The sequence below is a fragment of the Cydia fagiglandana genome, chromosome 22, assembly GCF_963556715.1.
Source record: "Cydia fagiglandana chromosome 22, ilCydFagi1.1, whole genome shotgun sequence".
NCBI classification, from domain to species: domain Eukaryota; kingdom Metazoa; phylum Arthropoda; class Insecta; order Lepidoptera; family Tortricidae; genus Cydia; species Cydia fagiglandana.
The window spans coordinates 4,687,072-4,702,796 of record NC_085953.1 but is presented as its reverse complement, the minus strand read 5'-3'; the positions used below and the strand labels follow the sequence as shown (position 1 = coordinate 4,702,796).

Below are 15,725 nucleotides of genomic sequence, written 5' to 3'. Positions count from 1 at the left end.
TTCTAAAAAGTGCGCAGAAAATGATACATTTCTGTACTCGAGCATTTTACTTTCCAAGTACGATCGTTTAAACCAGCGGTCGGCAACCTTTTAGCAGAGAGTGAGAAGAGAGACGAAACGGAGGTGACGCGGGCCGTACTTTGTTAATATTTATGACTTTATGAGACATTGTCGTTTGTCACTATTACATACGAAATAGCCAAGGCGGCACTCGGGCCGCAAGTGACAGTTTCACGAGCCGCATGCGGCCCGCGGGCCGTAGGTTGCCGACCGCTGGTTTAAACAATCTACTATTTTCTATAATACATTTCAAATCCTCGCTCGTACCATTGAGTTTCAGTTGATTTTACCTACCACTAAATAGCTTTTCGATGATGGATTTTAACTCCTTTTTTAGATTTAGAAATAAAATTTAACCTTTTTTCGCTCTTTAGATAAGTATGTACTTACCTAGAGTTAGACTAAAAGATAAGCCTGCTTTTTTGATTTTGATAGCACACGCAGTGCAAATGTTATTTATACATCATAATTTCATAGAAGTTTGACGTCTAAAATAACACGTGACCCGCGAGTGCTATCAAAATCGTTGCAGACTTATCTTGGTCTCACTCTACCTATCTCACAATGTTGGTTCCCTAATAAAATAAAGTTTCTATTAATATGAATTATTATCTAATACTCGTACAATGGCGTTCAAAAGTGCATGGAGATGTTTCAACCGTAATATTAAGGCATTACCGTCGATATCTATCCATGCACTTTTGAACGTCACTGTACATATGAACGAAACGCTAGAGATGCAGGGCCCGATTCGGATTTTGAAATAGACATCTATTGGATATCTTTTATACATCACCAAGATATGATAACAATATTATGAAACTACACAACGGGACTTAATCGCGTATTTAAGTTTTAAGATTTATAATAAATAATCGTCATAATGTTAAATAATCGTGATAGTTTAAATCAGTGTTATGATAAAAATATGTTTTAAGATCTCACCTGTCAAATTTGACATTTGCGCGATTCTGGAGATAATCTTGAACGATTTCCACAGGATATAACTTAGAGATTCAATTCACATCTTACTCATTACATACTTATCATAATTATTTGAATTATTTTTAGGGTTTTTTTACAATAATTGTATTAATGATGTGTAATATTATGATTGTATAAAATGAATAATATATTGGGGGCGTGTGAATTAAACTTAAAAAAAATAAAAAATTCACATCTAATATGTAGATATCTTACTCTATCTAACGTAAAAGTGACATTGGTTGCCCGAATTGCGCTGCAAAAGAGAACTATAGTTGATATCATAACTATAACGTATCTAGAATGGACCTTGTCAATATCTTAAAATTCAAATACGGCAGGCAATCTCAGTATCCTCAGTAGTACGTGGACTAGAATCGAAGCCATATTGCTGAAGCCCTACTTTGTGGCCTTGTCCTTCTGATTTGTAGTTTACGTTCACTGCAATGCTATAAAATACTTAGTTGCAAATTAATGCATTTACCACCCTGCACCCTGCACCCCCTTTTACCCCCTTACATGTGTAACAACTTTTTAGTTGGCAATACTGTTTCGTTTGAAAATATAATTATAACTTTTAACGTGTTTGTTACGTTGTGAGTTAATTCTGCAGAATGCAAAATTGCTACAGCATAGGACATTTCGAGCCAGCGAAAATGTAGGTAGGGCATCTACCTACGTATGTATGTATGTATGTTCTGTGAAAAGGCATTTAGATAAGTAAATAAAAACGGTAGTTACTGTAGGTATATTGATAATCACAATAATATGGGTAAATTAAGCGATATTTCAATAAAGTAGGTAGTATATATTATGCTCGGTAAGAGGTGACTCACGCTCAAGCTGAGGCGTCCGACATGTCATTTTCAATGACGACTGATCGGTGAACACGTGGTGCTCTTCATAAAAAATCAAGCCCCGGAAGCTCCGGCTCGGCCCCGGTCCGGTCTGGCGTGAGTCAACCTTAATGGCGGTTTATATATCTCCTGACATGGCGCAGTCGGCAGGATACGAACCTACGCTCCCAAACGGAATCTGATTTCCACCTAACACAATCATCAACATAAAGGGTTGTTAGTCTTTTCCATTTTTAAGTACCTCATCATCATCATCATACTATTCGCCAGAGAACGTCCACTGCCGGACATAGGCCTCCCCCAAAGAGTGCCACAATGACCGGTCTTGCGCCACCCGCATCCAGCAGAGTCCCGCGACCTTTACCAGGTCATCAGTCCACCTTGTGGGGGGTCTACCCACGCTGCGACTTCCGGTACGTGGTCGCCACTCGAGAACCTTTCCGCCCCAATGGCCATCGTTTCTACGGGCAATGTGCCCCGCCCTGCCACTTAAGTTTAGCGATTCGGAGGGCCACATCGGTTCGGTTTAAGTACCTACTAAAGTTCAAGTTCTTTTATTTAAGTTTCTTTCATAATTTACTAACATAAAAAATAAAAACTTATCATAAATATTTTTATTTTTGGCAGGTGTTACTCGACGCATGGCGCGTGCGCTGGGGCAGGATGTCGGGCATGACGGGCGCCAGCATGCTGCGCACACGACGCAAAGATGTCAACCTCAAACCCAACCGGAAGTAAGTACATCTCCAACGTCATGTGTAATTCCCGTATTGTAGTTAAAATGGTAGGTCCTTATGGTAGAATTTTCACGATCCCAGGACGTCTCCCATACGGTAATGCAGCTAAAGCCGATGTGGGTTTAGTGGGTAGGCTTCTCCCCTTTTCTTGCTAAGAGAAAGGAAAGGGAGATGGGAGTCCCACATAACACCCGACGACTTCCTAGGTCACAGGAGATATGCGTAACAGCATTACCATTTCCACATCGTATAAATAAAGACGTTAAGTTTCTTTTATTACGACGCTGCAATTAAAATGTACAAAATTACCGATGTTATAGGTATGACGATTGATATTTTTGCAGATTGGACCGCAAGTCGTCTCGGGGCATGCTCTTCGAGAACGAAGAGCTGCGTCTGCGCACCATCAACATTAACGCGGAGGTCGAACGAGGTATATCAATAAATTTCATTAATTGAATATACCTGGGCAAATATGTTCTTCGAAAATATGTCTTTGGATTAATTCTGATGTAAAATTATTCAAAAAGTGGTTACTTATGGTATTGTTAAACGCAAGTAGACGAATAGATGCTAATTATGCCTAAGTTCTATGTGAAACAGCGATCACATAGGTAACAAACAAGTAACCACTGCTAACATGATCTTATTAAGAGGGAAGGTTAGGAAGAAAACATAGATGTAAGGTCTCACAATAATATAAATTATATAAAAACCGGGCAAGTGCGAGTCGGCCTCGGTCCCGTTTTACCCTTTGGGTACGGAACCCTAAAAATTATCAACCTTTTTGTATCTGTCGCAAATATGTCATGCGAAATTGCATAGAGAAATTATGGATGAATTCATTAATCGTCGCCATGCACTTTTGCGGCTGATGGTACATAATGTCTTAACTTTGTTGTTATATCCAACAGGGCAGTCAGATATAAAGAAGCTCAAGCGAGAAAACGACCAGCTGAAGAGAGAAATCTCTGCGCTCCGCTACGAGTATGACCGTCTTGACCGTCTGCTCCGTGACCGAAAATCCTCGCCTGACAACTCTGACGTAAGCACTTACAATAAAGTCACAAACTATAAAACTTTAAAAGCTAAAAAAAATATAATACTAATCTTAAAATAAAATACTAAAAAATATCCCCCTGCGGCATGGTACCGTAGATACTGGCAGCATTTCCTCACTGTACCGCTAGACGAATGCTAGGGGTATAGTGGACAGAGTTTCGTACAAATGACTCCATATTAAAAGAACTCGGCATCAGACAGCGCCTATCAACCACAGTGGAGTCACGCATTCTGACCTTCTTCGGCCATGTTTCTCGTCGTGGTAATGACTCCATAGAGCGTCTCGTAGTGCAGCGAAAAGTCGAAGGCACCAGGCCACGTGGTAGATCTCCAATGAGATGGACAGACCAGATCAAGGCCGCAACTAAGTGCTCGGTTTACGAATGTACCCGGAAAGCTGCAATCCGCGACGAATGGCGCCGTATTAGCAAGATCACTCATCGAGATTCACAATGATGACCACGACCACTCTGGCAAGAGTGTACCGACTAAGAAGAAGAACCGCTAGACTAATTCTTTGAGCGAGGAAGCTGCCATCTCTGCGGTCACCGGTGATACCTTTTGGATAGTTCCTTGATAAGCTTAAGGGCGCTTAGATTCCACTTTTCTAGGTCATGCGTTTTAGACCGCATGATATGACCAAAAAAGCTGAGCGCGCGTTCTTAACATACTTACCTATTGTAGAGAACCGTGTGGTGATTTTCAGCTCCTCTAGGATGGACTTATTGGTTCTCATAGCCGTCTTATAAATAAATAAATAAATAAATATTGGGGACATCTTACACAGATCAACCTAGCCCCAAACTAAGCAAAGCTTGTACTATGGGTGCTAGGCGACGATACACATACTTATATAGATAAATACATACTTATATACATAGAAAACACCCATGACTCAGGAACAAATATTAGTGTTCATCACACAAATAAATGCCCTTACTGGGATTCGAACCCAGGACCATCGGCTTAGCAGGCAGGGTCACTACCCACTAGGCCAGACCGGTCGTCAAAACGGGTCTTAGGGTATGCGTAGGAGTCTTCTTTCTTCCTAGCGTAAGTCATCCTAAACTTTCGAGTCTTTCCCACCTTGTCACTCAGCCCAGCCTCCATCCGTCTGTACTCGAGTTTTGCCGATCGCATTTGGCTACCGGCCAAGGGACAGAAGGCTAACGACCGGCGGTCCCTTGACCTATATGGGTAATGAGTATTCTTTGTACTGAGTGATAAAAGTTAAAAATGGTCCGACAAACGTTTACCGATGTGATTGCTACGTTGAATGAGATGACCGTTGATACCCTCAGATCTTTTAACTCTTAGAACTTAAAAGGCAATCATCTTAGTACACGTAGGTAAGTACAATTACGTCAGAATCCCAAAGGAATCGCACGAATTGACGAAAAAGCTATCAATTTTCATTAAGTACTTACTTGTGTGTCGCGCGATGCCATCTGTCGGAAAGCGCTGCTGTCATGCAGTGCGAGTTCCATGAGTTCCACGACTTTGACATCAATGTGAAGTTAACACTATTTGTATGTAAATAAAGCACAGTTTGCTTTGGCAGGACAGCGCGTCTGTATGCAGTGCGTGTCCAGAATGCGCAAGTGTCGGATCCGGGAGGGTGTTCCATGACCTTGAAGCCGTTCCTGAGGAGGGCGAGGAGGGGAATAAGGTAAGGCCATTTTATCATATTATTGACTACTTAATTATATCCACGAATCATAGACGAGTAAAGCCTTAAATAATGTGTTCGCAATGTTGACTGTTAATGTTGATGGCGTTGTATCGATCCATACATTTTTTAACCGACTTCCAAATCCCAAAGGAGGAGGTTATCAATTCGGTTGTATGTTTTTTATTTTTTTTATTTTTTATGTTTGTTACTCCATATCTCCGTCATTACTGGACCGATTTTGAAAATTATTTTTTTGATTGTATGTATATGCATACAGATTGGTCCCGTTTTTGTCAAAATCCAGTTCTGATGATGGGATCCATGAGGAATCGACGGAACTCCTCAAATCTTAAAGGCATACATATGGTGATTTTTGTGTTTTTATCAACAAATCAAGCATATACATTCAAAAACGTGACATTTGATGAAGTGGAACTGCTGATGATGATCAGAACGGAACTCTTTAACGACGCATAGTTCACCTTTGGCGATTTGTCCTCTTCGTTATGTTTGTTAAGCAAGTTAAGTTTTTAAGCCACAATTTTGTCAAGCTTGAGTTCTGATGATGGGATCCATGAGAAATCGAGGGAACTCCTCAAATTTTAAAGGCATGCGTATAGAGATTTTTGTATTTTCATCAGAAAATCAAGCATTTTCATTAAAAACTGTCGCATTTGATGAAGTGGAACTGCTGATGATGATCAGAACGGAACTCTTCAACGACGCATAGTTCATGTTTGGCGATTTGTCCTCTTCGTTATGTTTGTTAAGCAAGTTTAGTTTTTAAGCCACATTTCTGTCAAGCTCGAGTTCTGATGATGGGATCCATAAGGAATCGAGGGAACTCCTCAAATCTTAAAGGCATACGTATAGAATTTTTTTTATTTTCATCATAAAATCAAGCATTTACATTAAAAACTGTCGCATTTGATGAAGTGGAACTGCTGATGATGATCAGAACAGAACTCTTCAACGACGCATAGTACATGTTTGGTGATTTCGAATTTCGATTTTGACTTGGACTGGGACCCGGACTCATACCCGGATCCGGTTCGGACCCGGACTCGGACTCGGACTCGGACCCGGACTCGGACCCGGACTCGGATGCGGACTCGGACCCGGACTCGGACCCGGACTCGGACCCGGACTCGGACCCGGACTCGGACCCGGACCCGGACCCAGACCCGGACTCGGACCGGGACTCGGACCCGGACTCTGACTCAGAGACCCGGACCTTGACCCGGAAAACCACTATGATACCTAAACTAAATAAACCACTATGATTACCTACCATAAAATGTGGGTATGATGATGCCAAACCCCTCCCGCTCAAACTCCCGTACACCGCACCGCATGCGCCGTTAAGTGGGTTAGGTTAGGTTTGAACTGCGATCCCCACAGAACCGAACAAAAGTGGGTTAGGTTTGGTTAGAACTGCGAGTCTTACAGAAACGAAATGCTACTAGAAAAGTGGGTTTGATTAGGTTCGAACTGCGATCCTCACAGAACCGAACTGCTATCAGAGAAGTGGGTTAGGTTAGGCTAGAACTACGACCCTTACGGAAACGAAATGCTACTAGAAAGTACTGGTTTTACCTCCTTTTCTACATGGTGCACCATCTACCATAATCTTTCACCGGGCCCCATAGAAGTCGGTTTTTTTTTCTTTAAAATTATTGATAGTTGGATTGTCATTGTTGTCATATATAATGTTCGGGACCGTACAGCGGCATCTACCATCGTTAACTTACTATGTAATTGTAAATATTACTCCATAAGTATAAGAAAGACCCGGGTATGTCCTTAAACCACGTCCAAGACCACCGGTGGACGGGCAGCAGCGTCCCTCAAATTCGGTGTACTCGACTGCGATCGCCAACCCGCCTGCCAAGCGTGGCGATTATGGCATTCACCCCCCAAATAAGGGGGAGGCCTATGTATAGCAGTGGACGTTTTATGGCTGAGATGATGATGATGATAAGAAGGTCCACCGATGGTCTGTTAAGAAACATGAATCATGAAATGCATAAGGTACAGAATAAACATCTAAAAATAGAAAATGTTCATTATTCTCTCTACGTAGCGCAGAACACAGTGACTATTTTGACCTGCAAATAATGAAGTTCGCAGAACGGAATCAAAACAAAACGCAATCAAAACAAATTCATTCACAACGTCCTAACTAAATCTATCTGATGACTAACCCGGAACAGAACATTGTATTACATTTTCTAAGAACAATGCTAGAACAGGAACATTTACCTATTTACACCCTACATACATGTAGACGATTATGAACTTTATGGCCATTTGCATAAGTTTTAAAATTTAGGTATATTATAATGGTAGAGATGTACAGAGGAATAGTCGGTAGCAATTAGCCACGTGCTCGAATTTTCCAGAGCATACATAGCTTACATCTGAAACAGATTAGCGACTAAAGTTACGCCCACTCACAGGAGTATTCTAGTTTTAATAATAGGATATGAATTCGATCTGGAGGCGTATTATGCATGGCTTTATACACGTGATAAAATGTCACTGTTTAAAACCAAGTCAATGAAAGATACTACTGTTATTATATCGCTGACACGTAGAACTACTACCATCATATTCTTACTGGGGGCCGATTTTTGAATTTCGACCGCTGGATTTCGTGTATTTTGTTCAATAATATCTCCACTACCAAGCATTTAAATTCTACTAATAGAATTGAAAACGAATGGTCAATACCACTCGATTCGCAATTTCTATCACTCGTATTTAAAAAAAATTGCATTTCTCAGTTTTCCACCTATTTACGAGTGCCGAAATCGAGCAATTGGAATTCAAAAATCGGCCCCTTGGACTAATTATGGATCTGACCTGTCAGTGTCAAAAGTAACCGCCCAAAAAACGTCTGAGAATTGCGATAAGTTAAATCGTCTCTCTTTCCACAGCAAAGGACTATTGAAACCGTGGCGAAACTGCCCCATGATTTTTTCTTTGACATGTTCTGTAGCCTAATCGGCTTAGATTAGGTGTTCAAATGTTAAGCTTTTCGATAAGTAATAATAAAAATGTACATGTCGTATTTATTTATGTTCTTAAAAATCAGAATAAGCAAGCACACGGAAAACCACGGATTCCACCCACGCCTAAGAAAACGCGTCGCAGTTCTAATAAAGACTCAATGCAGACCTTCGTACGTATGATTTGTGACCCTTGTGTTTGCGTTTGAAGAGTGCTATAGATTATAGACCGACCGCTTAAATGAGTCCTCGCCTGCGCGGTACGGGGGCGACGGGGTAGGGCGTCCACCCGCCCTCACCTTCCCCGCCACCCTTAGTCGTCCTACCCCGTCGCCCCGTACCGCGCAGGCGAGGCGGGGACTCATTTAAGCGGTCGGTCTATAGTTCATTATTGTGTGATAGTCCAGAAACGGTGAAATTTAAAAATGAAACGATTGGCAGATATTTCTATATGTGATCATCATCTCTTGCGTTGTCCCGGCTTTTTGCCACGGCTTGGAGCCTGGGGTCCGCTTGACAACTAATCCCAAAAATTGGCGTAGGCATTAATTATTACGGAAGCTACTGTCGTCTGATCTTCCAATCCAACCCAGAGAAGACACTAGGGCTTTATGGGCTTTCCTTTAGTATCTCATATGGTGGTGCTGTACAGTTGACGTCAAAGATATCTTTACAGTTTTGCACCTTACTCCTTTGTAATACGGCGAAAAATGTAAACATATCTTTGACATCGACTGAACACGAATGTCCAGAATAATAAAGGTTTCTTTTGTTTATAGACCAGAAAGTATTGAGAAACCAAAACTTTATTTTAAAATGGATTGGATGTATTTTGACCCAAGTCCTTTTTTTGTCGTATGAATAATCAGTTTGTGTGCAAGTGTTTTTTGGTTTCGTTTTCGCAGCGTTTTTTAACCCGAGTGATCCCTCTGCCTATTTTCCCCACACCTAACTCTTGACGCATCTATACGCTTCCGACAGCCTCAAAATAGAGTCCATTAGGCAACCCATAACGATCCAAACTCATCCTTATTACATGGGAAAAGAAAGTACTAGCTATGTGAGTCAAGGGCGCAACAAAATATAACACCTAATGTAAGATTATAAATAAATTTAGTCGAGTCTCGGCCGCGCGCGCGTCGGTTCCTGCGTGACAGTGATTTTAATGTGTTTACTAAATCGTGCGAAATTTTGGAACCATGGGTTTTCAAATCGTCCATGACGTTGAGCTGTCTAAGTGAAGTGATGAGTTGAATTGGCATATGTTTAGTGTTCACGTCATTATCTTGAGGGTATGTATTTTTGGTGTAACGACCTGTCAGTTAGTGTGTAAGTGTCCAGCTGTCACGATATCTGTCAAGGGAAAATCTTCTAAAGCACATTGGATTAAAGTTATTTTTGTCGACTTTAAGGTCTAGAATTGTGCAGCACAAACAGAACGGGAATATTTTTGCGTGTAGTATTCAAGTGGTATAGTGAAAATGAATCAGCTATGACTGAGCAAATACATCTGCTGAAGTTTCATTACGGTATAAAAACTATTTAGCTGAATGGCTGAAGGTATTAAACTGAAGTTATTTTATTTTAGTATTACATAGCTATCTACTTCTATTCTAGTTAATATAGCTGAAGAAAAGAGCGTACTCCCCCTTAAAAGCCGGCAACGCAATTGCAACACCTCTGATGTCGCAGGTGTCCATTTGTCCAAGGGGTACGGTACCTAATTGCTTACCTTCAAGAGATTCGTCTGCTCCTTTGCCTCCTATATTGTTTCAAATTGTTATATAAGAATCATATTCGATTGATCTACTCGTATTACGGAAAAGCTTAATTTATTTATAAGAAAAAAAATGCATATTTTAGTCGTCACTTGTTAGTGTTTTCAAAAGAGTTAAAGAGTTTATATTTTATTAAATAATGTCTTAGAAGTGCGTCAAAAAACATAAAAAAGTGTCTCTACTCTGCCCTCCTAAGCTAAGAGGTATTTGCTTCAAATTTTCATTGAAAACACGTCCTTTAAACATAGGAGGGCAGCTCTGGCGTAGCCTACTTCCCCCCGAAATAAGTCTGCAAAACACGTACCGACGTCTAGATCATCGGTTTAGCATCCAGGCCGGCGACGTGACGAGCCGCCATAAAGTTCTGGCGGGCCATAAATAATATCCGTCCGTCCCGTCATAAACTCGTTACTAGCCCGTGACAAACTGTAGAGACGAAAACACGGTAAGAAGATTAACTGGAACTTTGTGTTTTTAAGTTAGGTACTTGTTGTGAATTCATATAAAACGTAAATGGGTATAAAAAGACTTGTGGCAATTGTACCTAATCGCAGACATAGACATACCTATTTTCAGAGAATGGAGAATGGATGCCAATGTAAACGATACTGTTTGAGAACTCTATCAATAATTTTACTTTTGAAACGAGCGAAATCGAGAGGTCTTTAAACTAGAGTAAAGAAAAAACCATAACATATGAATGTTACGTTCCACGGCAAAAGGTACCTTATGGCGGCTGGCGCTTACGTCGCATAGCGCCGCAATAATATTGGAGCGGCGTTAATAATAGCGTAAGCGCCAACCGCCATAAGGTACCTTTACCCGTGGGACGTCACATATATACTTACTCGTAACCGTAACGTTCACAATTGCATTTCATCTAGGTACTTATACGAAAACGCTATTTTCCAGAGCGGCGTTGAGTCCCCGTGCACATGCGACGATTGCCAGCAGCCCGAAGATATTCCCATAACCAAGCAGCCAACCAGCACGCAGATGACTCCCATGATGCCCAACACGCAACCCCAACCCGAGCGACCCGTCGACGTCCTCATCCACGACAACCAAGAACCACAATACTTCCAAAGCGTCACATCACCCCCCTACCACGTCACCACACCGCCCCCGCCAGGCTTCGTCCTCGCCCCTTACCAACCACCCCGATTCCACACCGGAGGAAACGTAGAAGACTTACTAGGAGACGTCCAAAACACACCCACGATACAGACAACATTCATTCAGCAGAATTCCGTCTTCATGTGCGAAAGAAAAGTGATGCAGAAATGCTGTTGTCAGAAACGAGAACCGGCACCAACGACGTCGCAAGACGAGACACAGAAGTCTTATGTGACTGAAAAGAATATAGAGTTAACATATGATTATCCGAGAAACACTCCAGTCACTGCAGCTCCTAGTTCTAAATCTGGAGATGACCATACAACAACAACGACAGAAGTGGCGAGCACAGTTGTATTCGTCGAAAGAAGGATACCAGTGAAGCCGAAAAAGTTCGATTTCTTCTTCAGATCTCGATCAGCCCCAGTAGGAGATCACGATGAACCTATTTACGCGACAGTCAACAAATTACCGAAAAGACTAAGAAGAATGGAACTAGCCAACTTAGAGAAAGAAGTAGCTTACAAATCTGGCGAGCCAGATTCATCCACGCGAACAGAGCTAACGTTCAAAACCGACTCAGAATCTCAAGTACCTCATCCAGATGACGATACCAGTAGATCTGAAAGAGAAAAGTCCGTAGTCCCGCAAAGACCAGAGTCTCCCAAGGCGAAGAAGCGGAAAAGATTCTCGCTGACGTTCAAAAAGAGGGAGAGAAAAAGAAAAGAGAAAAAGGATAAAAAGAAAGAGGTGAAGAATGGAGTAGCGAAGGTGCCGGTGACAGAGAGTGATAATGAGAGGTTGATAGACAAGGAACAAGAGAAGCCCAAGCTCTGCACGCGGCATCGGCCGAGGAATACGTTGTCGTCGTCAAGCTCTGGCCCGCGATACAAGCGGGATAGCTATCAGGTACTTTTTTGAGTTTTTTTTTATATATTTATAATTATGTTAATATTGCACTGGAATTAGTAGAACAAAGTGAATGTCTGGCAGGTATAAATTCTTATGGTTTCCGGACAGTTGTAATTATTTACGAGCTTAAGTAAAGTCAAATAGTGTTTGACTCCTTGACAAATTATACATATTACACGTGATAGCATTTGTCACTTTATGTACATTTGATCACGTCCATCGTACTTAGGGTTGCCATATGGAAGAATTAAATGTCCTGACATCACCCTAAAAATCCGGACATTTCTTGTAACAGAGATTTGGCGTAGCTTTAACGACGCCCCGGCGGCGGCGCGCTGCTTTCTGTGGTGTACTGTATCGTGGATCTACCTTTCCCTTTACCTCCGCCCAACCCGCATCGCATTCGTTACGCAGTATATCACGTAAACATTTTTTTTTATCTAGGTCATTCCTAAAAATCCGGACACTTGCCAAGTCCGGCCGCAATCCGGACAAAGGGTCAAAAATCATGACATGGCCGGACAAATCCGGACGTATGGCAACCCTAATCGTACTCCGCCTCCCATTCTTCCCAAACCAGCGAAACTAGACGCTGGTCACCAAAAGTTGTGCAGTTTCCAATGAATCAACTAATAAACTGTTTCTATTTCCAGGAGATGACGACATCCCACTCAGAGCACGAGCGAACGAACAGCGTGTGCTCATCCGTTAATTCCCTGGCTTCAGCATGCACCCACAAATCAAGAAAACTCTCCGCCCCGCCTATCGCTGACGGCTCCATACCCTGGTGCGGGTGTTGGGGTGCAGGCTGTGTGTGATATGGCCCTAGTTTGACCTCCTGGTTATACTTACAAATCTGGGAAACTCCGCTCCGCTTATAGCCGGGTGCTGGCGTGATGTGTGAACTATGGACCTAGTTTAAGTCCCTGGTCGCACTTACAAATCCAGGTAACTCTGAGCTCCAGCTATCACTGACGGCTCGATACCTTGGTGCGGGTGCTGGCTGTGTGTACCCCTATAGCCCTAGTTGAAACCCACGGTCGCACTTACAAATCCAGGAAACTCCGCTCCACCCATCGCTGATGGGTCCATATCCTGGTGCGGGTTCTGATGCTGGTTGTGGGTGATAAAGAGGCATTTTCAATACTTTCTCGGACTTGTACAATCTGTAGATGGGGTATGATAGAAATTTAAGCGAGGTTCAGAATTATAGTATGAATGGATGGTGCTCTGTATATAAAAAAAAACATTTCACCTCTCTTAGCTCAGAACTGTTGACGACTACCTATGTTCAATAGGAATTTTGCTATCCGCCACCAATATAGAGTTAGTCATGTTTACACTTAGGCTAGGCTTCACTGTAGGGTAAAGTTGAATCTTTTAAAGATACACATATCATGGACCAAAAAAAAAACAAATATTTTAAGAAATTTGATGTTTTGTTGTATATTTTACCTCAAAGTTAGTAATAGAGAAGAAAAAATTGGGATTTAAATTAACTTCCGCAAATAGTTTGCACTGCCAGAAATAGGACTACAATTAAAGATAAGAATAAAACGAATATAGTCGCACCAATAAAAGTCTGCAGCGGATTTGATAGCCCACGCAGTGTAAGTGTTATTTATACGTCATAATTTCATAGAAGATTGTCGTTTAAAATGACACTTGCACTGCGTGGGCTATCAAAATCGCTGCAGACTTTTTACGCTCTAACTTTAGTTCCCTTCTGATTCCTTTACAAGGTGAAGGTGAGGTAAGAGGGAGGGGAGAAGATGAGAGGGGGTCTCTATTGTTTTCCAAAAAGTTTTAAGTCATAATGTATTGTTTGTCCAGTCAACGGTAAAAATGTGGGTGTAGACAACTTACTCAAAAATATGTCCCATAGTTCTTAATTCACTGACATAAGAGTTATGGGACATATTTTTGAAATGATTTGTACACCCATATTACTTGACTTATTTTCGTTAGTGACTGTCCGTATTTTCGTTAGTCATAATTTTTCATTTTTTCTCAGAAACGCGTAACTTTTCAGGATTGCCATAAAACAAACCTAACCTATCTATAGGATAACGTTACGAAAATTCTGAAAAGTTAACGGTTTCAGAATTGACTAATGAAAGTAATGTGACAAACAATACATAATGACTTAAAACTTTATGTCAAACAAAGGGACCCGATGAGAGGACCTCCTTTCCCTGCCCTGGACAAATAAAACTACATTTTTAATCCACTTATTCCACCTGACCTTTCTAAAGCATGATTTAAAAGCACAATAGTTATAAAATGTGTTGAATTACAGTATAAATATCATTTTTCAATTCGATCACAGAGGAACCTTAGCTGTAAATAAAACTTTGTTGAATATAGCTCCAGCAAAGAAAGAGCTTAAATGATATGATGATGATTATGAGCTTAAATTAGTTAAAGGATGGTGCAATCTTATGGTAAAACATATCTGTTGTATTATTAATAAAATATTTATTGTACAGTTGTATCTGAAAAATGGTGTTTTATTTATTATCGTGAGTATTCGTCCCCAAAAATGTCATAAACGATTAGAAGTGTTGACAAAATTTTCACGGAAACGTACGAAAGTGTCCTGCTATTTCAGTCAGTCGCAGTACAAAAAGTACTAAAGTTGACTGAAGTAGCATGACAAATACTTACGAACGTTTCCTAGAAAGTACGATGGAAAACACAATTATGCACTATACACGGTGTAACATGAGGAAACCGAATAATTTTAACCACGCATTTCTGAGGTCAAAAGAAGTAAAAAATAAATATGAGGTTAGGTGAATTTCACCAAAAAAATTGTTTTTGTTTTGTTTTTTCAATTTTTTGAATGTATTTGTACATAAAAAATAAATTTTATTGGTAAACTTGTCACTTAAAATTGATTTTTACATTTTTTTTTTCGTAAAACCTACATTTTGCAAAGTGTTACTTGTCACTTTTTGACATCTATCAATAAGGATATTTAGACTACGTCCCATAGCAGCAACATCACCATCAAAAAGGCCTTTTACAGTATGTAACAATAAAAACTTGTTTTTTTTTTAATTTAATATTAATATCTCTGAAACTAGGCGAATTTCAAAAAAGTTTATAGGTCATTTTTGTCTCTAAATATGACCAGGAATACGCTGTTAAAATTATTCGGTTTCCTCATGTTACACCATGTATGTGTGCTACTACCATACGGAGGTGACTGTCAATAAAACACTTGATAATTACATAGATGGTTATTTATTATAAAATATGCCACATTCTTGTGAACTGCGAACAGTCGCGACGCACATAGCGGGTTCTGCGCCGACTGAGCCTTCCTTTGCCATACAATATCACAACAATCAAATACGGAACGAGACTATTCGACATTCGAAAGACATATTGACACAAAACAAAACATTAAAAGAAACCTCTCGAGCATTGCATTACGAAATGCAAATAGTTTGCAAATCGCGCGCTGTACCACACCTGTGCAGTCAGCATCAGAAGTTGCTAAGCGGACCAGGTGTTCAAAATTAACTTGA

The 15,725-nt window shown here is 40.8% G+C and overlaps 1 protein-coding gene across 4 annotated transcripts in view; it reads left to right on the top strand.

Moving 5' to 3' along the window:
• Positions 1 to 13,060, top strand: part of LOC134675551 (uncharacterized) — a 56,490-nt gene extending 43,430 nt beyond the window's left edge. The window contains exons 2-8 of one of the 4 annotated variants that reach the window (XM_063533824.1): positions 2,529 to 2,635; positions 2,983 to 3,071; positions 3,553 to 3,683; positions 5,262 to 5,369; positions 8,470 to 8,556; positions 11,074 to 12,186; positions 12,843 to 13,060. In XM_063533824.1, coding sequence (XP_063389894.1) covers positions 2,565 to 2,635; positions 2,983 to 3,071; positions 3,553 to 3,683; positions 5,262 to 5,369; positions 8,470 to 8,556; positions 11,074 to 12,186; positions 12,843 to 13,007 — 1,764 coding nt within the window. In that variant the 5' untranslated portion in view covers positions 2,529 to 2,564 and the 3' untranslated portion in view covers positions 13,008 to 13,060. Of the gene's footprint in view, positions 1 to 2,528; positions 2,636 to 2,982; positions 3,072 to 3,552; positions 3,684 to 5,261; positions 5,370 to 8,469; positions 8,557 to 11,073; positions 12,187 to 12,842 lie in introns of those variants that run through there. The other 3 variants (XM_063533825.1, XM_063533826.1, XM_063533827.1) reach the window with 3 other exon arrangements.
• The last annotated feature ends 2,665 nt before the right edge of the window (positions 13,061 to 15,725 follow it).